Consider the following 23358-nt stretch of genomic DNA (forward strand, 5'->3'; position numbering starts at 1 on the left):
ATCCCCTCAAAAGAGCCAAAGTAGAATTAGACTTTCACCATTGTTTTCACCATTATCACCATCATCACCATACATCATTCATTCGCCACACATGCATATCTTGATTTGACTTATTGACTTGTTTCTCTAGATCTATGGTTTGACTATGCAATAAATGTCTTGTAAGTATGTATTAGCTGTCTCCCACCTATGAGCTCCAGATATCAAAACCTTATTAGAGTAGGATGAGAGAGAAGGCAATATCACTATGCCTCATACCAAAAATACCACATACTTCGAGAGAAGGTATATACCATTACTGCCTTGGTAAGGATCCAGAAATACCACAAAAGAGAGATCTGAGAGAGTCATACAAAGGAATCTCTGAATTTTATTTGAAAATCTACAAAAACTCCAGAGCTATAGTTGATCAAGAACAAGAGATATGGCGCTTGACCTGACCATTCTATCTTTTAACTGCTCAAGATACAAGTGACGGTTACAAGCCCCATGGTGGAAGGTAATATGAGTAAGTTTAAATCTTAACAGTTTACCCTAACCCAGAGATGAGATCTTGTTTGAACGCATGTGTACCTTTAAGGCATGAAACCACTGCAGAAACTATTGAGTTCATCCTTGCTCAGGGACGAGCAAGAGGTAAGCTTGGGGGAGTTGTTGATGGTCCTTAAGTACTAAATATAATCATCAAATAAATAAAGAAAATGATCCAAATGCAACAAACACCCAGACTTAGGGTTTTATCTGACGTAATTCTACGAGTTTTGGTGTTTGTCTATTTCTGCAGGGGGTTATCAGGAAATATGAAGGAAAGGCCCACATGTCGGGTTTACATAGAGATATTAATGTGCCGCGCAATTTTCTATCATCTAGAAGACTCCAGAAGCCACGGGAACGAACGGGAAGCGAGCGGGCTCAGGGACAGGACGCCCGCCCTACTCCTTAGGGCGTCCGCCCTACTTTTTCGGCCAATCACGTTCTACTTCACGGATCATGCTCCACCGACCTAAAGGATCAAGGATAACCGTTCAATCAATGTCAGTTTGATCCGACGACCCAGATTCACTTGAGGGGACTATATAAGTAGGCCCCCTGGACCCTGGAGGAGACACCCCCTTGATCCCTATTCATTATTCATAGACAGAGCAAAAGCTAGGGTTTGGAGATGAGAGCTCTCCTCTCTTCTCTAAACTAGAGTACATCTAGATAGTAGCGAGAGGAGAGCAAGGGAGGATTGGAGGAGAGGAGAGTAGGGCGGTTCAATCAATGTCGGTTCTTCCTCCGGTTGTACTTCGCCATGATCAAGCTCTAATAAAGCTTGCTCATGGGATGACTCTGGTAATCTACTTCTATTTCATTATGCAATTACTATACATGTATGTTCTGGTTCACAACTCTTTTGAGTACAGGATCGTGTGGTAGGCCGCGTAGGTGACAATTACGTTGGTCCCCTGTAGTCCACCTCCCGTTAGCAGGATTGGTAGGGTTTATCGGCCTATGGATAAGCATCCTTTGTGGTGTATTATTATCACGTGGTTCGTCCCAGACATAGACATACCCCTTTGAAGTAGAGAAACCATAGTTATCTTCTCTATTCTCCTACCATCGCCCATATACTAGATTGCTCTACTCTCTATTCCCATATTATCACCCATTGTTATCTTACCTTTAATATTGTTCTTATTCAATTTTACCATCTTTTCTATTTACACCTACCTATCTATCTAGGTTAAGTTAGAGCGTAGATCAGTTCTCCTGTTTCCCTGTGGATACGATAAAATCTTTAACCGGGTAAAAGCTACAACGGTATCCGTGCGCTTGCGGATTTATCTGTGTGCGTATAAATACCATAGTACACTCTAGTGCCATGCTGAGGATGACAACCTAGTATTCAAGTGGTGTTAGCAAGTGTCAACAGCGGCCATGGCGACGCCGGTCGCGCGGATCTGGCTGGGGAGGAGGCGCGGATGGGGAAGCCAGGAAGCGGACGGGAGTGAAGCATCAGGCACGCAGGGATGGGGATGCGGGGAAGCGAATGGGAGGCTCGCCCACGGCGGTCGCGGCATGCTCGACGACCATGGTGGTGCCGGCCGCGCAGATCTGGCTAGGGAGGAGGTGCGGACGAGGAAGCCAGGAGCGGACAGGAGATAAGCATCGGACATGCAAGGATGGAGACAACGCGGGGAAGCCAATGGGAGAAGAGCGGGCACAAAGAAAAAGGCAGACTAGATACAGAGTACCGACTTAGGGCAGTCCCAATGGTGTATTGATGATGGTTTCTATCCTTATTAATTATCCTGCCAACTAAGCAAATTGCTAATGTGGCAGTAAATTTATTAAGGAGAGAGAAGAAAAAAATGAAGAAACGGTTTCGTAAGGAGGAAACGGAGTCGTCGCAAAGACCGATGCGTGAGGAAACCACCCGATCAGCGTTGGGGAGAAACCGATGGTTTCCTTCCGTCTCCGCTCAGATCTCCTACTCCAAGCTGCACCCTTGCACGAGACCATCCGTCACCGCTGCCGTGGCACTCGTGTGATGTTGCTCGCTGCGCTCGTGCATGGCCACACGACGCAGACTCCGGAGCTCGCAGTTGTGCCGTCCTGGCTTGCCACAGCCACAGAGGTCGCACACGGCCACCACACAGCTCGCACGGTCGTGAACCTTGCCCATGGGGGACGCAGTTCGTGGTGCTGCTGCTCCAGCGTGGGCTCAAGAGAAGCGGTGACATGAGTCTATTCAACAAGCTAGCATCTTCCATGTGTTGTGCCATGCCCCTCCAGCTCTAGTGCCTCTCCGCCCGATGCAGCCATGGAGCTTGCGAGGCTACCAGAGAGCACGCGCGCAGGCCGCTACAGAGCAAGTAGGATAGTTCTAGAAATATATGGTTCTTGAAGCGTATTTGATTTTCTTTCTTTGCCAACGCTGGCTCTGCTTGGAACATGTAGAAATATGGCAGTGTGTGCTGTAGAGATCAGTTGACACATTTGATCCATCTCATTTTAATGAGTCATTTAATTTATCTTTTGAATAAATATTGCTAGAAACTATGGGTTGGGAAGGATAGTTTCCATCAGCGGTCCCTAAACTTGTTCGGATGTGTCATCCCGGTCCTTAAACTCACAAAATGACCGTTTAGGTACCTAAACTTATTTGGTTGTGTCATCCTGATCCCTAAACTTAAAAATCTCCCATATAGATCCTCAAACTTGTTCAGTTGTGTCATCCCGGTCCCTAAACTTGTTTTTAAGTCTTATCTAGGTCAAAACAGGACGAATCTAAAAACTCTATATTGAAAAATAATTCATAACTTTTTCATATGAACTCAAATGAAGATAAACTTTATATCAAAATTGTAGGCAGCAACATGATCTACAACTTTGCAGTTGAAAAGTTTTTAAATTAAAATCGTTTAGGTTCCCAAAATATTTTTATAAGTTTATAGATTTTAAAATTTAAAATTAAATTTTATAACACTAGACGACTTCAAATAAAAAACTTTTCAACTACAAAGTTGTAGATTGTGTTGAGGACTATAACTTTGGTATAAAATTTGTCTTCATTTGAGTTCATATGAAAAAGTTATGAATTATTTTTTGATATAGAGTTGTTAGATCGCTTTGTTTTGACCCAGATGAGATTCAAAACCAAGCTTAGGGACCGAGATGACACAAATGAACAACTTTGAGGATCTAAACAGATGATTTCTATGTTTAGGGACTGAGATGACACAATTAAACAAGTTTAGGGACTAAGATGACACAGATGAACAAGTTTGAGGACCTAAACAATCGATTTGTGAGTTTAGGGATCGGGATGACACGACAGCACAAGTTTAAGGACTGGCAGTGGACTTTACTCTTAATTAAATGTATAACTAGAAATTATCCATTGGGACTTCTCTTAAGGCCGTAAAAGCCTCCTTAAATTCCTTAAATATAAGGAGGTTCTTCCGTCTCCCATAGCCCCTCCCCTTCGTCGAATCAGAAACCCTACCTTCACTGCGCCACGGCCCCCGAGCCCGGAGCCCCGGATGACCACATCAGCTGCCGACGATGGCAGTTCTTTGGCGCCTACCGTGACGGAGGGAGAAACCACAGCCGAGGCCGGGGCTGGGGCAGTTGTTGAAGAGTGCGCCGAGAGCAAGGAGACGAAGGTGGGGGCTGCGGCTGCAGTTGAGGAGCCAGATGAGGAGGCGCGGGAGGAGGATGCTGATGCGGTGGTGGAGGAGGAGGAGGAAGAAGAAGAGGAGAAGGAAGAAGAGGATGCGGGGGAGGTGGAAACTGCGGATGGGATAGAGGCGGAGTTGGTGGAGCCATTGCCGGTGCTGAAGCCCGGGGAGGAGGACGAACCGGAAGAGCTAGAGGGGGAGAAGGAAGAGTTGAATGAGGAATCAGAGGAGACCGAGCCAGAGGAGCCCGAGGAAGAGTTGGACGAACCAGAAGAGCCCGAGGAAGAGTTGGACGAACCGGAAGAGCCCGAGGAGGCGGAAGAGTGTAAGGATGGCAACGGTGTTGCGGAGGTCGATGGGTCAGTGGCGAACGGTATGTAGAGGCTATGGCAACTTGCTATGAGCAATAACTTCAATCTGTGACGATGATATTCGTTTTTGTTCGTTTAGTATGTTTGAGTGATAGTTTTCAGGAGTGATAATTTTCAGATTCTGAGTGCAGCATCGTTTTTGTTCCTTTAGTCTTCTGAATGCCTGGTGCTGCCTAAAATCATTCCCCTTCACAGTTTCTGATGGCGTTTGCCATGCTTATACTGAAGTAGGTTGCTCAGCCATACAGCCACACTCTTAGATAATTTTGCCGTCCCATCTCGTCTCTGCATACACTCCACACAAACCTAGCAATTGGGCACCAAGAAATAAGATGGTCTGTGGTATGAGGTTGTTCACAGAGTACACATTTAATACTCCCATTCCAATGCGAGAATGCTTCTTGAACAATATCTCTGCCTATTGAATTCTATCATAAATGGTCCTTATTTTTAGGGGCAAAATTGCCTTCCACATTTCTACCATCCTTGTATTTATGGTTCCTGGAAAAGTCAATGCCTTGTAATGTGAGGATGTAGAAAACAATCCAGATTTTTCCAATGCTCAGCTCATTATGTTTTCACCCTCACTCACTGTGTCCATTAGCTCCCCAAATTCTTGCCACTCTAATTGTTCTGGTGCACTCGAAGTTCTTCTAAAACACAAACTTAGACCACTCACCCAAGTTTTTGAACAGTTTTTTGATCCAATGCAAACATCTTCAAAAATTGGGAACCATGTCAGCCATTCCTTCAATAAAAACCTACATCACCCAGATACTTCTCCTTTCTGATATTTATTACTGGGTACTTCATATTAAATTTTCCCACTTTGGAATGGAAAATGACCACCACTCTCTCTTCTTCTAACACCGCAATACAAAAAACTTTGCTCTTAAATTAATTTTCTGCCCAGACATATTCTTAAAGCATAACCACAAGAACTTAGTATTGATATTCTGGTCATCCAAACCCCGGAAGACCACAGTATCATCAGTATTCTGTAAATGATTTAAGCCTCCCTGTACCAAATCAGACACCAGACTCTTTATCTTTCGAGCATCTTTAGAATTCAGTAACATAGTTTTTATCACTAGAAAGTTTAAACAGCAATGAAGATAAAGAGTCCCCTTCCCTCAATCCATCCTTTGCATGTCCTGAAATACACTCCAGGTGTGCCATTTGTGTTAATTCTATACCTCCTAATAATTTGCTTCACCCAGTCAACCAAAATTTGGGAAAAATTTCTCTGTAACACCCCTAACATAAAGATCCACTGTATTTTTTCATAGACCTTCTCAAATTCCACTTTCAAGATTATCCCCTTCTTTTCTTTTCACTCTAAGCTCATGTAGAACTTCATATAAGAGAATAAACTCCCATTGTGTGGATTTTGGTAAACCACTTATAATCCACATTGAATAAGCAGATAGGTTTTTACTGTCTAATGTTATTAGCTTCAGCTAACTTGGGGATTAGAGTGATCAAACCATAGCTGAGCCTGCTAAGATTGAGTTCATCTCTATTAAAATTTATCAAACATTTCCTTGTCAGGCCCCTTAACTTGATCCTAAAGACTGTTAAAAGTTAGTGTGTTTGTTTTAGTTTTCGTCTATGTTAGAATCACATATTTTAGTATCAGGAAAATTTATAACACAGTGGCAACTAAAGTTTTTCATCTCACCTAAATAAGGTTACAACTGTTGAGCTATTTATATTGAGATCTCTTTAGCAAAGTAGCCTTTTATTGAGTTTTTTTCCCTATACTTAGAGGCCGTTTGGCGCAGCTCTTGTCTGCTCTGGCTCCGTTTACTGTAAAACACTGTGCAAGGTGGAGCTGGAGCTGGTGGAGCTAGAAATCATGGCTCCGCCAGCTCCTCTTTCTCAGTTCATTTGTTGCCTCAGGAATCAAAATGGCTCTACTACAGTGGCTGGGAGGAGGAGCCAGAGCCTCCAAGAGCCATGCCAAACAGGGCCTTAGTGCTATGCCTGGTTGTATTGATATTTTTTTGCCCTATACTAATAGTGAACCATTCAATAGTTGAGTTTTTCTTCTATTTCATGCAGAAACAAATGAAATGTCTAAACTGGAATATGGTAAATCTGGCAACACAAATAAGGATGAAGATGCTGATCAATTGAGCAGTGGGAGTGATAGTGGTAATGATATGCAGAACTCTGAACTTGCTGGAGGCCTTGAAATATTTGTTGACAACTTGCCTCATGACTGTGTTAAGGAAGACATTGCTATGGCCTTTTCTCAATCAGGGGAGGTCAAATCTGTTAGGATAATTAAAAATTCATCAACTGGAAAGATCAATGACGTTGCATTTGTTTGTTATGCAAGCATTGAAGCTGCAAAGAAGGTTCTCGCTGAATTTAAGGAGGGAATTGAGGTTTTGAATTCGACAACCCTTTTACAGCCATTTAATGTGTCAAATCTTAATGCGTAATATAGTATGGATTGTGTGTTGTTTTCATCAGGTAAAAGGAAAAATGGTCAGGGTATCTGCTTGTGAAGATAATAATACCATTTACCTGGGCAACATTTGCAAGAGCTGGACCAGAGATCAGGTACGGCATGACACACTTCGATTGAGATCCTGAAAATACCGCTGTTCATTTTATAATCTGCAAATTTTGATAGGACAATTAGACAGTTTAATCCCTTCTATTGGTTATAGATTGAACTATATCTTTGAAATCAGAACATTCAGTACCAAGTATGTGGTTGGGCTGCCTCAGAGGAACCTTGATTTAAGTAGAAGGTTTTTTTTTGGAGTCTTGATTTGTAGGAATACTACTGTCCAAATTTAAATTTATCAAACTGTTCAGTTTTGTTAAAGGTACAAAAATAGCTATCTGTATAGTAGTCTTAATGGTCCATTTTATATTTAATTAACTAGATTGTTGCAAGTGCTGAGTCAGACCACCATGATCTCATGCTGTTTTTTAATAATAATTTACCTTGCTTCTAGATCTTTGCCCATGCATTGCAATGGGAGTATAAAAAAAATCAATGCAACAAGAGGAACACAGTGACAGTTGTGGTGCAAATCAAACCTAAAGAAGATTTTATTTTCATTATGAATCATTGATTTGGTGAACCAAAGAATATCAATGTGAAATTCGAATAGCATAGTAGGTTATTACACAAAATAAGACATCTTTATATTTCACAATTTTGAAACCCAATATTTACATCATTACAAACGATAAATGATTTAGACTTCCCAAGGATGGTTCTAGATGATGGGCCAAACAAGAGATCTTAATTGTTAGTGAGCAGACTATTACAAGGATTAAACAAAGGAGATTAAGTAGCATACCTGTGGTAGGAAGAATGATAGTAACCTTCTTAGAGAAGGATTGTCTTTTTAGTGCTTCAACCTACAAAATGGTTGAGAACTTGGAGTCAGTTTTTACTGCATGGGATAGGCACATAAGTGACAGCTTGCAACACCGTTATAATGCTTGGAGTAGAACCATTAAAAACCTTTCAGATTTCCCAAGCCACTAATATTGCCAGCGAATTGAACCCCTTTCTGTAGTCTTTTGTCACCTCTTTAACTGCCTTGCACCACCAGCTTGAGAATTTGAGTTGATGGTTGAGGTGCAACGGAGGCCAAGCCAATTTTCTGTAAAATAATGTACCAGATTTGCCAGGCAAAAACACATGAAACCAATAGGTGTTGTATGGTCTCCTCTTGATCACAGAAGGGGCAAGCAGCTGGTTGGGGGGAGTCCTCTTTTAGTGAGTTGGTCTGCCATCCAACAACGATTCTTTACTGCAAGCCAAATGAGGAACTTGCAGCAAAGAGGAGCCCATGATTTCCAAGTTCGTTTCCAAGGAGCAAAGCAGATGGAACCAAGGAAAAAGGCATTGTAGTCCGACTTGCTAGAGTAAGAACCGGACCTAGTAAGCCTCCAAACATGCTGGTGATATTCTGTTGCAGCGAGAAACCTTCCACCAAATCCTACAAGGCAGCGTTTGGTTGGGAGTCAAGGTGGGGTGGGATGGTCCCGTCTCTGGTTTTGGGGATGGGACGGGGACGGGGACGGTATGACTCCAATTTCTGTCTGGTTGAAAAGAGATGGGACCAGTCCATTTTCTGTTTGGTCCAGAGACATCAAAAGTGGGATCACTCCATGACAGGTGGGGCCCACTTGTCAGTTTTGTTTTTTTATTTTTTTTCCTTCTCTTCTGCCTCTCCTTATCCCTTCCGGTATCTGTCTGAGTAGCACGCGAGTCGCGACCGCACCGGGTACCTTGCGACCGTGCCGCCGGGCCACCTCGCAACCTCGCCGAGGGAGCTCCTGCCTGCCCCACCGGAGCAATCGTTGTTGGAGCTCGCAGCCGCACCTGCAGAGCCTGTGCCCACATGCAGCGAGACCGGAGGCGGATGTCGCCCCACCTGCAGAGCCTGCCGGAGCCAGGTACGTTGCTCGCCATTGCCCCACCTGCAGAGCCTGCCCAGAGCCGAAGGCGCTGCTCGCCGTCGCGCCTGCCCGGCCATGCTGGAGCCGGAGGTCGCCTGCGTGGAGCCCCGCCTTGAACCCGGACGCCTAGAACACGGCCTCCCCCGCGCCAGGAGCGCCGACCCTGCTCCTGTGCGTAGGCAGCGGCCTCTTCTTCCTCCCCTCATGCGCGCAGCGAGCGCCATCCCACCTCGGCTGCCCCCGCCCCCTTGATTTGGATGGGCAGGAGTCACAGGCATATGCTGCGAATATTCCTACGTGGGATGTCCCTGTTCCTCCCTGACTCTGAACCAAAAAGAGGTCCATCCCATCCCACCAAATCCCAGTTACAAAACAGTACCTAAGAGGAGATATTCTGTAAGAATCTGGACAGTGAGAACCCCCTCTTATGTCAGTTACCCAACATCGGGCAACCAGGGCTTCAGTGACCGTGTGTTCTTTAATGATCCTCTTAGGAATAGCCTGGAAAAGATGAAGTGCCAATTCAGCCATGGTTCTTTTCCACCCAGCCACCTATCTGTCCAGAACAATGTATTTTGCCCGTTGCCAACAAAAGTTTCAACCACCATGCTGAAAAAGGCCCGAGCAATTTCTGGCACTTAATAGGTAGACCAGCCCATGGCCGAGAGGAATTGGTTTTCTCCAGCCAAAGCCAGCGGATACGGAGGGACCAACCTAAGGTTTCAGATTATTGTTTAAGTTGCCAGTGGAATGCTGAAATAACAACCTTTGAGAAGTTGAAGGTTAATTTTTTCAATAATACTACAATAATTATTGGTACTCTTATATGTTATTTAAAATTCCCGATACATTGATAAATATAGCCGTTGTTAATAAATTGGTAAGTAAATTCGGAAGTGTGGAGTAACTTAATTAAATGCAACTTGTTTGATTGCATAAATGCGATCTATTGTTGAATCCAGAAAAAAGATGAAAATTGAGATTTTATACTGGGATGCTAAGGCTCATTTGCATTGGACCATTGAAAAATATCTTTTTAAAAACACAATGTTGATTCTACCCTGAATTATTTTTCTTTCAGAAAGTTGGTGCAGAATTCTCCAAATCATCACTTGCTGTGGAACTTGTATCATTTACTTTATATTTGTTTAACTCTTTAGGTGCTGAACACCCTAAAAAGTATTGGAATTCAAGAGTGCAAGATAACCTTTCCCACTTACAAGGGGGGAAGCAGAGGGTTTGCTTTTCTTAAGTTTGCCTCTCACTACTATGCTAGAGAAGCATTTTGTCGCTTAATGAAATCTGATGCTGTTTTTGGTACTGATAGAAGAGCTAAAGTATCTTTTTCTGAAACCCCCACAAAATCATCCAAGAGTCTTTTGGAGGTAAGCATTGATTTCTATTTCATATATTCGAAATTCATTTGAGTGAGTACTATCTGGAATATTTTAATTTTTAATTATTTATTATGTCATTTTTCCTTATTAACAGCTAATCCCTCTGTCCCAGAATATAACGACTTTTTGAGTTTGTTAACTATCCTATGTTTGACCAAGTTTACAGAAAAGTACAATAGCAGTTACTATTTCAAACGAGCAGCATTAGGTCCATTATGAAATATATTTTCATAATTCACTCTCTTGAAATGATGTTAATATCCTTCTCTATAAATTTGGTCAAACTTAGAATAGTTTGACTTAGGACAAACTCTAAAATCCTTACTAGGATGGTACAACATGTTTGGTGGATTGCTTGCTTGCTGTAAATGAGTTGTGTTAACTTAAGGAATAAGCACAACGTATTTTGACACAAAACATCATTAGTAGTTTGTTTAGTTTCTGGTTGATACTTTCAAAATTGTACTGGAAAAAACCCTGAATCTCAATCTAGTAACCTTCCTATGATCTGCGGATATGAAAGCTTAACTGAAAACTTCGCAGAGTGGCAGTATTTCAGTATTTCGCCTGTGATATGAACTTGTTTATTTTGTTTGTGACCAAAACCTTGTAGGATGCTGATCTAGTGGCTTTAGAAATTAGAGCTTCAGTAGTCCTACATTTTTGTTCTGACTTAGGTTTTACTACATTTCTACTAACTTTTTGTTCTGCTGTGTCAAGGGCGTCAAACCCTATGGTAGCTGGACCTCGGCTACGTAGTTCGTAGCCACGATCCGTCTTCTCCGGCGAGCTTTTGCCCCACAGCTGCAGGCTTAGGTTTTAGGGGAAGAGAGAGAGAGTTGGAGGATAATAATCTTGATTGATCTCAATGTTTCACGGGATACAAGATAAATAGGCCATTGGCCTAACAAACTAGGAAACTAATAATTTGGAAATAATTAATTAAGAAACAAATAATTTGGAAATAACTAGCCACTGTCCTCGGCTGGCTCCTCGTGCGCGCTGGGTGCGCCCGCGGCTGCTGCTGCGGCCCGTGCCGAGGCCCTCGTGATGTCACGGGCCCGTCGCTGACGTGTATACGTGCGGCCCCACATGACATCTCTCGAGTCCGGCGATCCTCATCGTTCCGCTCCACCTTCCCAACCGCTGCGCCATCTCCACCACCAGCATCCGCCGGCGCCCTACCACCACCACATCCTATGCCATAATCCCAGATGGATATTCCTCAATTTATCCTCAATTTGATGGGAAATCTGATCCTCTCGCCTTCATCAAATAATGCGAGACGTACTTCAACCAGGAGCGCATCATGGAGGAAGAAAAGGTGTGGCTGACATCCCGTAATTTGGCGGACGACGCCCAGCTGTGGTTCCTCCAAGTCCAGCGGGATGAGGGCACACCAGCGTGGCACCACTTCACCAAGCTGCTACACCTGCGTTTCGGATCGCTCCCTGCTGTGACCTCTGTCCTTGCTGATGGGATGCACCGGCTCCAAGAGGGCATGGATCACGTCGCCATGATGATCAACCGCGTCTGTGCTCATCTGGAGAAGTCTGGGCGTGAACGCCTTGCTGCGGTGTGGCTACAGGCGGCAGCGCGAGGCGCTCTGCTCGACTTGAAGCCCGACTACCCCCCTAGTCCAGGCGCCAAGGCAAAGCCTAGCGACTAGTCGCGACTAGGCGAGTCCTAATCGTCGATTTTCAAAACTATGTGTACCACAGCCTTGCATGCATTCATGTTGTATTGGTAATTATAGCATGTAGCAACATAGTCATTTTGGCAGTGGAGTTCTGATCCACAGGGAACTCAAGAAAGGAAAGGAAAAACCACCCTCTTCAATGCCCATGTGCCAGGGCTGTCAAGCCTGTTTCTCCTATATTCCTCTATTTTTGCAGAATATGTAGTTCCTTTGTGATGCCCGCCTCCTATTTTCTCCATGTGAATTGTGCATCCTTGCAATTGTGTGTACCTTACTGAATGCTCCAATCAATAGTTCTTTCCCTCAAAGGCTTACTGTGTGTTGATGAAGCTTACCAGATTGAACATCCTTTTAGCACTGTTGGACAGCATTGGCATTAAAAAAAAAAACCTGCCATGTTTGAATTCCTTAAGTACTGCATATTGTGATGTGATCTTATTTTATAATGTGTATTCCTCATTCTGCTTATAAGCTGTTATGATAATCAGCAAATTCAATGATTGTAGGTGCTCGAGCCATATCTCTTATGCAGCACTTATGTATGAGCTTTTTGTGTCAAGTGTGCTAACTATAGTTTTAGAAAATGTATTATGTATATATGTCACGCTAGTAGGTTGCTTCTTGTATTTTGCATTACCCATGCTACGTTATGTTTCATATGCAGATTATCAACTACCAAATTAAATGTACTTATTATTATCTTTCAGCATTTTGTAAATTTAGTTACTCTGAGATTATCGGACATTAACAATTTGTCATTTCTTCACTTCATAACTGACTAATATTCTTTGTAGGCAAAAAAAGTATACCTGGAACATGTCCCTGTTTCTTGGGATGAGAATAAGATTAAAGAATACTGTGAAGAATATGGGGAGATTCTGAAAGTTGATCTTTTCCAGATATTAAAGAATTTGGAAAAGGAAACAATTTCTTTTGTTGAATTCTCATCCAGCACGGGTGCATTAGCTTGTGTGGCAGGAATAAACAAATCAAAGATAGTTGATGGAAGCTTCAAGGTATATGTCCTTTTTTCTCAAGCCTTTTCAGTTGTTCTGGTTTACTTGCTGACATGGACAATCTCTTTCATTACTTAGTTGTGTGCATATCTTGCTTGGCCAAAAAGTGCTTTGAAGGTCAATAGTGCTACACCTTCAAATGCTGCCACCACAACTGAGAAGGACAAAAACCACACAGAGAAGGTTGTTGTAGATAAGAATTTACCCCATAAATTCCAGAAAGGCGACAAGAGCAAACTTACCTCTCGGACAAAGGAGGCAATTATGAAGACAAATTCATCAAGTAAATTACCAAATGACAATGATACAAAACTAACCTCACAAGGTGCTGCAGAAGTACCACAAACCTCAAAATCTTCTGAAGGCAAGAGGAAAGTTAGAAAGAACAAACATGCCTCTCAATACCAAAATCCATGGAAGAAAGCTCAAAATAATTGTATGTTCCCTCGCATAATTCATTGGCCATCTTTTATGAATGAAAATGATTTCTTATACTAATCATTGTGCAGGTAATGTTGATGACAGCCAGCTAACTTATCGTGGTGCTGCAGTACTGCAAACATCTAACACTTCCAAAGGGAAAAGGAAAGCCAGCGAGAACAGAAGTATATATATAAACGAAAAACCTCTGAAGAAAGCACATAACAATAGTATGTTCTCCCTTGATTAAAATCCTTTGGTCAATTACACATTAATTGATTAACAAAAACTAGTTCTTATGCATGGATATGCAGGTAATTTGGGTGGAAATTCGAGATCTAAATCATATGCCTCTGATCTGGTACTACTAAAAGCTATACATCTGACATTCTTATTCTCATCATCAAATTTCCATCGTTTTTTATTTACATGCTACATTTGTACTCATGCCTTTTAGGAACCTCATGCTGGATTCATTTCACCTATAATTCGAGATCATGGCAGTGATGCATATAATCTGCAGAGGTTTTATTCCTTTTCCATTTGTCTCTTGTTATTTATCTGTCTGAATTTTTGGGATTTGGGAGGGAGTATAAAAGATGGGTTGATGGATGAGAAGGGAGCCTTGGATCAGGGAGAAGGTTTTACCTTCTTAATGCTGGAGATTATGATTTTCCTTAATGGGCTAATCCTAGAAGGGTAGCTATATAACCTGCCATACATGGGCCTCATGGGCCTAATACACACACATACTCCAACACCCCCCTCTCCCCCCGCAGTGCGCAACGGAGTTACAGACTGGACACGAAAAGAAGCACACACACGAGCCCCACACAGACGCAACTAGCCACTAGTGATGTTGAGGCTGGAGCGGAACTCGGTGAAGGTCGAGGACGGTAGGCCCTTGGTGAAGATGTCGGCAAACTGGGAGGTGGTCGGGACGTGGAGGACCCGAACATCGCCGATGGCGACTCGATCACGGACAGTGTGTAGATCGATCTCCACATGTTTGGTCCGCTGGTGCTTCACAGGGTTGGTGGAGAGGTACACCGCACTGACGTTGTCAAAGTAGACCAGGGTGTTCCGAGAGAGAGTGTGTTGTGGAGCTCGGCAAGGAGCTGTTGGAGCCAGGAGGCCTCAACCACGCCGTTAGCGACAGCGCGGTACTCCGCCTCGGCACTGGAGCGGGAGACCATCGGCTGGCGCTTGGACGACCAGGACACCAGGTTGCCGCCCATAAAGACAGCGTAGCCGGAGGTGGAGCGCGGAGTGTCCGGACACTAGGCCCAGTCGGCGTCAGTGTAGACGACGAGCTCGGTGGAGCAGACCGTAGTCGATAGTGCCGCAGAGGTAGCGGAGGCGACGCTTGAGAGCAGTGAGGTGGGGTTCTCGGGGATCATGCATGTGGAGACATCTGCTGAATTGCATAGGTGATGTCTGGCCTGGTGCAGGTGAGGTACTGAAGTGCTCCGGCCAGACTCCGACATGCAGTGGGTCTGTCACTGGGTTGCCCTCGGCCTCTGACAGCTTTCCTGTGTGTCAACCGTAGTGGAGCAGGGCTTGCAGTTAGTCATCCCAGCTCACTCCAGGATATCAAGAGTGTATTGCCGCTGGTGAAGAAGTTGCCCGGTGGGACGAGGCTTAACATTGACCTCGAGGAAGTGGTGGAGCACACCAAGATCCTTCGTAGCAAACTCCTACTGAAGAGAGGTGATGATGCGGCGAAGTAGTGACAGACTGGAGGCTGTGAGGACAATATCATCAACATAGAGCAGCAGGTAGGTAGTCTCAACTCTGTGGTGATAGATAAACATGGACGTATCTGACTTGGCTTCCACAAATCCCAGTGTCAACAGGAAAGCAGCAAACCGAGAGTACCACGCCCGAGGGCCCTGCTTGAGGCCGTAGAGACTTGTTGAGCCGGCAGACCATGTCGGGATGAGAAGAGTCAACAAACCCGGCCAGTTGGCTGCAGTAGACTGTCTCAATGAGAGCACCGTGCATAAAAGCATTCTTGACGTCCAGCTGATGCACAGGCCATGAGCAAGTGAGAGCCAATGAGAGTACCGTGCGGACGGTGGCTGGCTTCACCACTGGGCTGAATGTCTCATCATAGTTGACTCTAGGGCACTGAGTGAAACCTTGGAGAACCCAGCGAGCCTTGTACCTATGAAGGGTACCATCAGCCCGCCGATTGTGTGTCTAGATCGACTTGTCGGTGACGACGTTGGAGCCAGGCGGACGGGGCACCAGATCCCATGTCTAGTTGGCAAGGAGTGCAGCGTACTCCTTTTCCATCGTGCGGTGCTAGTGAGGGTCCGACAAGGCGTCGCGAACGGAAGAGGGTACAGGAGAGACCTGTGGGTCGCCGGGCATCGCCGCGAGAGCCCGGGGCCGCAGGGTACCAGCCGCGTGTCGTGTCACCATAGGGTGAACGTGACGTTGGTGTCGGTGCAGAAGTGGTGGGTGGTACACCAGCGGCATGACACGGGCAGCCGTAGGCTGCGGTGGTGTAGGTGTCGTCAGCGCAGAAGAGGCCATGGGTGGTGTAGGCGTCGCCGGCGGAGAAGAGACCACCGGGGGTGACTGAAGCAGCGGAGCCGGCCGCGCACGGCGCTGGTAGACGTGCACCGGCTGGGTGAAACGCGCAGGAGGCGTTGAAGCCGACGTCCTCGGACCCGCGTTGGGCGTAGGGGCAGGTGCAGCACCGGAGGCTGACGCCTCCGGACCCGTGCATGGCGCAGGGCCAGGGGCGTCATTGGCGGGCGGCGAGCTGTGGCACGGGTCCGTCAAAGGGCACGGTGAAGCAGTACCTGCAGGATACAACGACAAAGGTGGCTGGACCACCATGTTAGTGGGAAACAGAGAGAAGAGTCAAGGTCTGGGGTGGAAGTGGTTGTGATGGTGGTGGAGAAGGGGAAGACAGACTCATCAATTACCACATGGCGAGAGACGAGGACCCGACGAGAGATGAGGTCACAACAACAGTAACCCTTGTGATCCGGGGAATACCCAAGGAAGACAGAGTCGAACGGGGAGCCAGGTTGTGGGGAGCGGTGGCAGTGGTGTTAGGGTAACACGCACACCCGAAGACACGAAGGTCCTCATACTGAGGAGGTGTAGCGAAGAGAGCATGGTGTGGCGTAGGAGCTGGGCAGGCAGCGGAAGGAAGATGGTTAAGGAGATAGGTGGAGGTGCGCAGACTCTCAGCCCACAAGCAAGCAGGAAGCAACGCCTGGAGCAGAAGGGTGCGCATGGTGTCGTTCGTGGTGCAAATCATGCGCTCAGCCTTGCCGCTCTAGAAGGAGGTATATGGACAAGACATGTGCAACTGGACATCGTGAGAGGAAGAAGGCACGGGAGGTGGTGTTATCGAACTCACGGCCATTGTCACACTGGACGACCTTGATGGTGAGGCCGAACTGAGTAGACACCTAGATGAAAAAGTGGAGAAGTGCGGGGAATGCATCAGACTTCGCACGCAAGGGAAACGCCCACGAATAATAAGAGAAATCATCAACCACCACAAGATAGTATTTATAGCCAGAAATGTTGATGACAGGAGATGTCCATAGATCGCAGTGTACAAGATCAAAAACATGGGCAGCATGTGAAGAAGTATGAAAAGGAAGACGAACATGACGGCCCAGCTGGCACGCATGACACAAGTGCTCATCGTGAGCCCGAGTACAACGAATGTCGGAACTACGACTAAGCTGCATCAGAGCATCACGATCAGGATGGCCGATGCGATGGTGCCAAGTGGTGAAGGAGTGGCGGCGCAAGCAGCTGACAAAATAGACGATGAAGAAGGCGTAGCAGACGCTGGAAACTGAAGGGTGTAAAGGGCCCCCGTGCAGTCACATCGGAGAAGAGGACGTCGAGAAGCCAAATCCTTCATAGTAAGACCAGAAGAGTCATTCAACAGAACAGGAATTGTCAGCTGTAAATTGACGAATAGAAAGGAGGTTGTGAACTATAGAAGGTGCAACAAGAATATCAGGAAGACGAAAAGAACCATGAGCGCTAGCGGCACCCATGGATGTGATAGGAAGACATGAACCATTTGCGACCATGATGGACGAAGGGTGAGAGGAAGGAGGGTGAACGAATGAGAGTATACCAGGGTCGGGAGTAGTGTGGTAAGTGGCACCCGAGTCAACGATCCAGTCTAAACCGACATGCGGTGTTGGGGCCATGGTGTTGAAGTAGTGAGCCAGAACCGCCGAGTCCCAACCGACTGGCCCGGGCTAGGCGCCAGGAGGTGTAGCCCACGGAGACGCAGAGTGAAACCCGGGAGGAGCCCCAGCGAGCATGCCCGCCGGCGGGTGAGGCTCCCCCCCGGGAGCTTGGAAAGGCCACATAGAGATGCGCCCCGCCCCCGGTTTGTGGAAGGAGGGTTAGGGTCCCCCCCGTGGAGGCTTGGGCGCCGAGTTGTTCCCACGGCCAGGACCCGCACCAGGTCCCCTTTTAGGGGGAGGGGGTCCGCCAGGGCGCCCCCCAGCCCCGTTGGATTGGGGGGGGGGGGGGGGAGGACCAAGAAGAGACGACGACGGCGGAGCGGACGGGCGCAACGGAGGAGTAGCAGCAAGGGCAGTCGAGGAAGATGAGGACCCCGACGCGGAGAGAGATCCCAGCGTGGAGGTGGACCCTAGCTGGATGCCCTGAGTGAGCTCCTCCATGACAAGGTCGTCACAGACCTGTAGGAAGGTGGGGAAGGGCCGCTACCGGGTGATCCACGTCCGGAGGTGAGCGTAGCGGTCACTGAGCTCGTGGAGGACGTTGAGGCTAGGATGCGGTCCTCCACGGGCCAGCCAAGGTCGTCGAGGGAGTCTGCCATGCCCTTCATCCGGCGGCAGAAGTCGCTAATGGAGAGGTTGCCCTGGACGAAGGTACGGAAGCTCGCATCGAGATGCAGAGCCCGGGCTTCGGCATTGCCCAGAAACTGGCCCTCGAGCGCAAGCCAGGCCCGGCGAGCATCAGCAGAGTTGTGGACGAGGTCATGGAGGCTGAGGGAGATCGTCCCGAGGATCCAAGAGAGCATGATACTGTCGAGGCGCAGCCAAGAGGGGGTTTGGACGGCGACCGAGGCGTCGATGAGGACGTGGTCGTCGAGGGTGTAGCGGTGGAGGGTGAGGAGGATCAGGTCTCGCCAACGGGCGTAGGAGGGCGACTCAGGCTCGAGGACGACCGGGACGAGGAGCCGGAAGTTCTGGACACCCCTGGCCCTGGTAGTGGAGCTGCTCCACGAGGGGATCGGATCGGTCAGATCGTGCCAGATGACCTCAGTGTGGGACACGCCGTGACCTGTCAGCCGGAGGAAGTGGCCCCGAGGTCATGTGAGGCAGGGAGGACGAGGAGCTGCTCCGCCTCGGCGATCTGGCGGGCCAGTGCATCGGCCGCATCGCGCTCGCGCTCCCAAGCGAGGGTGGCCGCACGCACACGGGCCAAGCCTTCGTGGCAGCAGCCCGGGCAGCGACGACGGCGGCGGCGAGGGCGGAGTCGGGACCCGCTGCGTGGAGGTGGGAAGTGGGCGGCAGAGGACTCGTGTCCGCGCCTGGGGCTGCAGCAGCCGCAGCGCCCGCGCCGGCCACGCCTGCGTCGGCCGCTGTGCCCACACCTGCGGCACCCGTGCGGCCGTGCCTGTCGCTAGGAGGAGAAGTGGCGGCGGCGCTGGGCGCGCCCGGGGTGGCGGTGGGAGGAGGGGGATGGGCAACTTGCGCCCACGTGTAGTTGGGAAGAGGGGGAAGCAGTGGTAGTAGGTGGGAGAGGGAGGAGGAGGGCCAGCCATGGCTGGTGGCTGGGGAGGAGGGGAGGGAGAAGAAACACTAGCTGGATACCATGCTGGAGATTATGATTTTCCTTAATGGGCTAACCTGAGAAGGGTAGCTATATAACCTGCCATACGTGGGCTTCATGGGCCTAATACACACACATACTCCAACACTAAATCCTTACTTGCCTCTTTAGACGTCTGTCTCGTTTTATCAAGAGGATCTTAGTAGCCAAATAACTAAGAAATTGGATCTAACTTAAAATTGACAATAGCATCCCTAGCTTCCTTATCTCATAATAAGCTAGATTTGTTAGAACCAATTCTAGATTTGTTTGTATTATTTCGCTGATTTAAATAGATTCTTTGAATAATAACCTTTGTTCAACATTTTTTTCAAGTTCTAGCATCCACACCAGCCAGTGTTGTTATATGGGCCGGATGGGGATTTAGTCAAGGCCCATGGCTTCACTATATGGGCTGCCATGCCAAGGCCTTAGTGATAAACCATGCCATGCCATTGACCTTGAGATGAAAGCCCAGATATCCACGCCAAGGTCGCTTGTGTGACCTAAAGTGCTAAATGTTAAAAATTTATGAGAGCAAATAGTCTACATAATAATAGAAAATCCCATTCTACGCTCTGTAGTACATTGACCATAGAGAACTTGAGATCTGGCTTAGTAGTTGTACCTAATTTCAGTTATATTTTATGATCTCACAGAACTGCACAGTACGATATCCATCCCATAAATATCCATCCTTGTGACAGAGGTATGATCTTGCAAATTACATATTTTATTTACTAAGCATTTGCTAATTTTCATAATTATGACACATTAAAGCATTATTTGTTTATTTATCATTTACCTGGCATCCTTCTTTATGCATCTTGAAATTATCTTGTGACCGTTTTGGTGTTACGATTTAAAGACCTATGTCAGGTTTTTAAGGATCACATATGAAATGTCATGTGAATATGAAAGTTTTAAGCAATATAAAGTATGATCTTTTTGGTAGTTGTTTCAGAAATTATGATAGGGAAAGTGGGTAACAAACCAGTCAATTGTAGGCCATAAAATCACAAGGATGATGCTATATAAGTTTAAAATTAATATTAAAATTTAATTAGCAATATTAATAACAGTAAGAAAACTTCAGAGGTAGTAGTAAATGATGAATGATTTCAGAGGAGCGTAAAGATTCAGTATTTTTCCTGTTGTAATACTGTACTACTCCCTCTATTTCAAACTGTAGGTCGTTTTGGCTTTTGCCCCCCCCCCCCCCCCCCCCCCCCTCTCTCTTCAAATTTGCGGAACATCTTGGGTTTATGCTTATCTGCTCTCTTTTCAGTTATCCCAAGATTTTAGCTTGTAATCTAATATTTTCTTTTCTTTTTGGGGGGAGAAACTGCAGCGTCACCTGCCTACTCTGGTTACAGAAGCCATGCTGGCTATGAGGTAAGTCGTGACAATGTATCAATAATCACAAGAGTGCATAAAATTGTTCATATTTGAAGTATGCTTGGTCATTTATACATGTAGTAGACATTACTAAACTGGCGTAGTTGTCAAATATATAACCATACATGCGATCATAATTAGAGGGCAGTTGGCCCCCGTATTAGTAAACTGGAAAGTAGGCAATTCGAAACCTCCCCTCCCTCTTTTGGGCACAAAAACTGTTGATATTTCAGTTTTTTTTTTCATGTGCATGTGAAATTGTGGAACAAAATGCACTAGCACAAACACTCTCTAGTAACCAGAACCTTAGCAGCCGAGGAACGGGAACGTGGGTGCGTACCATGTTCCGGGAACATCGTTCCAATTCACGGAACAGGAACATAGCAGGACGCCGTCCCATAGACGATGGAACACGATTTGTCATCGCTGGGTAGTGCTCTCGTCGGCCGCATGGACATCAAGCCTGCGATGGCAGGAAGCACTGCAGCTTCCTGTCCACAGGCCTGGACGTTGCAGCTGCTTCTCTGCAGCGCCGCTTTGGTCTCGCTGGCTGTCCCGCCATGCCGTAGGAAGCGCCCCTGGCCAGCGGCTGTGCGTGGGCGGCCGCTCGTGTGGTGCATGTGCGTCGTACGTGGCTGTGTGTGGGCGAGCCGTGGGCGCTGCTCATGTGGTGTGTGTGCCATGGCTGGGCGCCGCTCGTGTGGTGCGTGTGTGCCATGGCTGTGCGTGGCGATGGACAGCTGCTGGCAGCTTCCCAGGAGTGTGTGGGCTTAATGTGGGCTTAGGGTTCGGTAACTGATGGCCCAATATAAAACCAAAAAAAAACAAATGATAGGAAAAAGAAGTTGAGGTACAAGGGAATCGAACTCGGTACAGGACACGATCCTGCATGCACCAACCACCATGTCCTCACCAGATTCCTGCGAAAGATGTACACATTCCACTAATTAAAGGAACGAGTGAAGCTGTATACCCCTTTCATTCCACAGTTTCTAAGAACGTCGTACCACTTCCCCGTACCTAGTTCCCTATGTTCCGGCAACCTGGCTGCTAAGTCCAGAACTGGACAGAGTTGCAGAACATTTGTGAATTCTGGGCACAGCAATGGAGACACAATTCTGCTTGTGCTGGCCATGGCTAACACCGGATACCTCAAAGATGAAACATTTGCATTTGCCTGCCCTGTCCATTGCGCCTGGAGTCTAGGCACCCCGAATGAGTATATACCATTGTGCCACGTCCACCTTTCAGAAATATGTGGTTGCCTGTACTATGTCTTTTTAACTTTTGTTGTCCTCGCAGGCTGTATTTACATATGAATACGCACGGAACCGGGCACCTACACCTCCAAGTGGACCTTCCATCCCTCCAAGAGGACGTTACTGACTAAAATGGAGTGCTGGCTCCATTGGATCGCATGGTATTTAGATGTTTCAGACATGTACAGTAGAAGTTAAAAAGGAAGTTGTTTAAGGAAAATAAGAACCCTCTGCATCTTTACATTTGACTTCAGTGCAGCCCTGCACACCGGTTGCTTGTTGAAGAATGTTTTTTTAACCTTAGTAAGAGCATCTCCAAGAGTTTTTATAAAGTTTCTCTCAATTATCATTTGGAGAGTCATTTGATTAACAATCATCATTTCTATATCTTTGTATTCTTTCATTTCTATTTCTTGTCTGCAGTCTAGGGAGACATCTTCGCCCTCTATCTTTGGTTAGCTAAAAATCCAGAATAGAAGTTGTCTATATTTGGAGATCCAATTAAGAAAGTTGCTGGATGGTATTTTTCATCAAAAATCTGTATTCTATAAATTAGGAAGGATATAGTCACTGGGAGCCTGCATCCATGTTGCTTGCCGGTGGCTGCAGTTCTCCAAACTTCTTTCCTCCGGCCACAGTCGAACCATTGACCTTTCTTTACTCCTCAAGCATGTCCACGGCCATAAAATCATGCCAAAAGTCAGGCAGTGGAAGGTCTCACCACAAACCCTGTAAGAAAATTCACCTAAAATCAACACTAAAAAAAACAATCCTGGAACTCAAAATCTTAGCCGGTCCGAGAAGAAAGTGGCATGGACCTTCAAGCATCATCCATGGTGGCATGGAGGTGGAGTGGCTGTAGCTGTAGGCGCACCCAAACCTAAGAGCAAGGTCAATAATAGAGCCAAGTGCTTGGCTATAAGCCAAGTGATTGGAGCCAAGTTATAAAATAAGTTGTCTCATACTTGTTTCTAAAACATCTTCTCTTTTATATTCCTTCTCACAACACTTGTTATTTGGGCCCACCACTACCTATGCATCCGTGCCCAGCTTGGTGCTTGTATTAGAGTCAAGCTATCATCTCTCTTCTCTCCTCCACATCAGCATTAGCTTTGCTATAAGCTCATTATTGTACTTGCTCTAATTGAAGTTGAAGAAATCTAGGAACTCCCCCTCTAGCGTCAACAACCCCATTGGATTGGAGGCGGCATGGTGGAGTAGATAGTTGATAGGAGGGCCAGATCAAGGCGGTGGTAGCCGGCGCCAGTGATTGTGATGAGCTGCATCCGACAATCGTAAGATTTTCCGTTCAATAAGTAGATCAATCTTTTATAAATACGGAAGCTTAAAGAGTAGA

The 23358-nt window shown here is 46.5% G+C and overlaps 1 protein-coding gene across 3 annotated transcripts; it reads left to right on the forward strand.

Annotated features, from left to right (window-relative positions):
• On the forward strand, positions 3933 to 22386 carry LOC110430076 (nucleolin-like). 3 transcript variants are annotated; one of them, XM_021447007.1, is made up of 12 exons: positions 3934 to 4539; positions 6602 to 6930; positions 7019 to 7108; positions 10135 to 10359; positions 12865 to 13086; positions 13165 to 13522; positions 13596 to 13736; positions 13800 to 13867; positions 13964 to 14031; positions 20004 to 20053; positions 20696 to 20739; positions 22045 to 22386. In XM_021447007.1, the coding sequence occupies exons 1-12, from the start codon at positions 4029 to 4031 to the stop codon at positions 22126 to 22128; spliced, it is 2190 nt and encodes a 729-aa protein (XP_021302682.1). In that variant the 5' UTR covers positions 3934 to 4028; the 3' UTR covers positions 22129 to 22386. The 3 variants fall into 3 exon arrangements, with proteins under 3 accessions (XP_021302684.1, XP_021302682.1, XP_021302683.1); XM_021447008.1 differs by having other exon boundaries at positions 3935 to 4539; positions 13821 to 13867; XM_021447009.1 differs by lacking the exon at positions 10135 to 10359 and having other exon boundaries at positions 3933 to 4539.

The sequence above is a fragment of the Sorghum bicolor genome, chromosome 9 (assembly GCF_000003195.3).
Source record: "Sorghum bicolor cultivar BTx623 chromosome 9, Sorghum_bicolor_NCBIv3, whole genome shotgun sequence".
Lineage (NCBI taxonomy): Eukaryota > Viridiplantae > Streptophyta > Magnoliopsida > Poales > Poaceae > Sorghum > Sorghum bicolor.

Coding starts and splice junctions, on each gene's coding strand:
- LOC110430076 (XM_021447007.1), top strand. CDS start 4,029: ATGACCACATCAGCTGCCGACGATGGCAGTTCTTTGGCGCCTACCGTG. Junction 4,540..6,601: donor CGATGGGTCAGTGGCGAACG/GTATGTAGAGGC, acceptor TATTTCATGCAG/AAACAAATGAAATGTCTAAA. Junction 6,931..7,018: donor AATTTAAGGAGGGAATTGAG/GTTTTGAATTCG, acceptor TGTTTTCATCAG/GTAAAAGGAAAAATGGTCAG.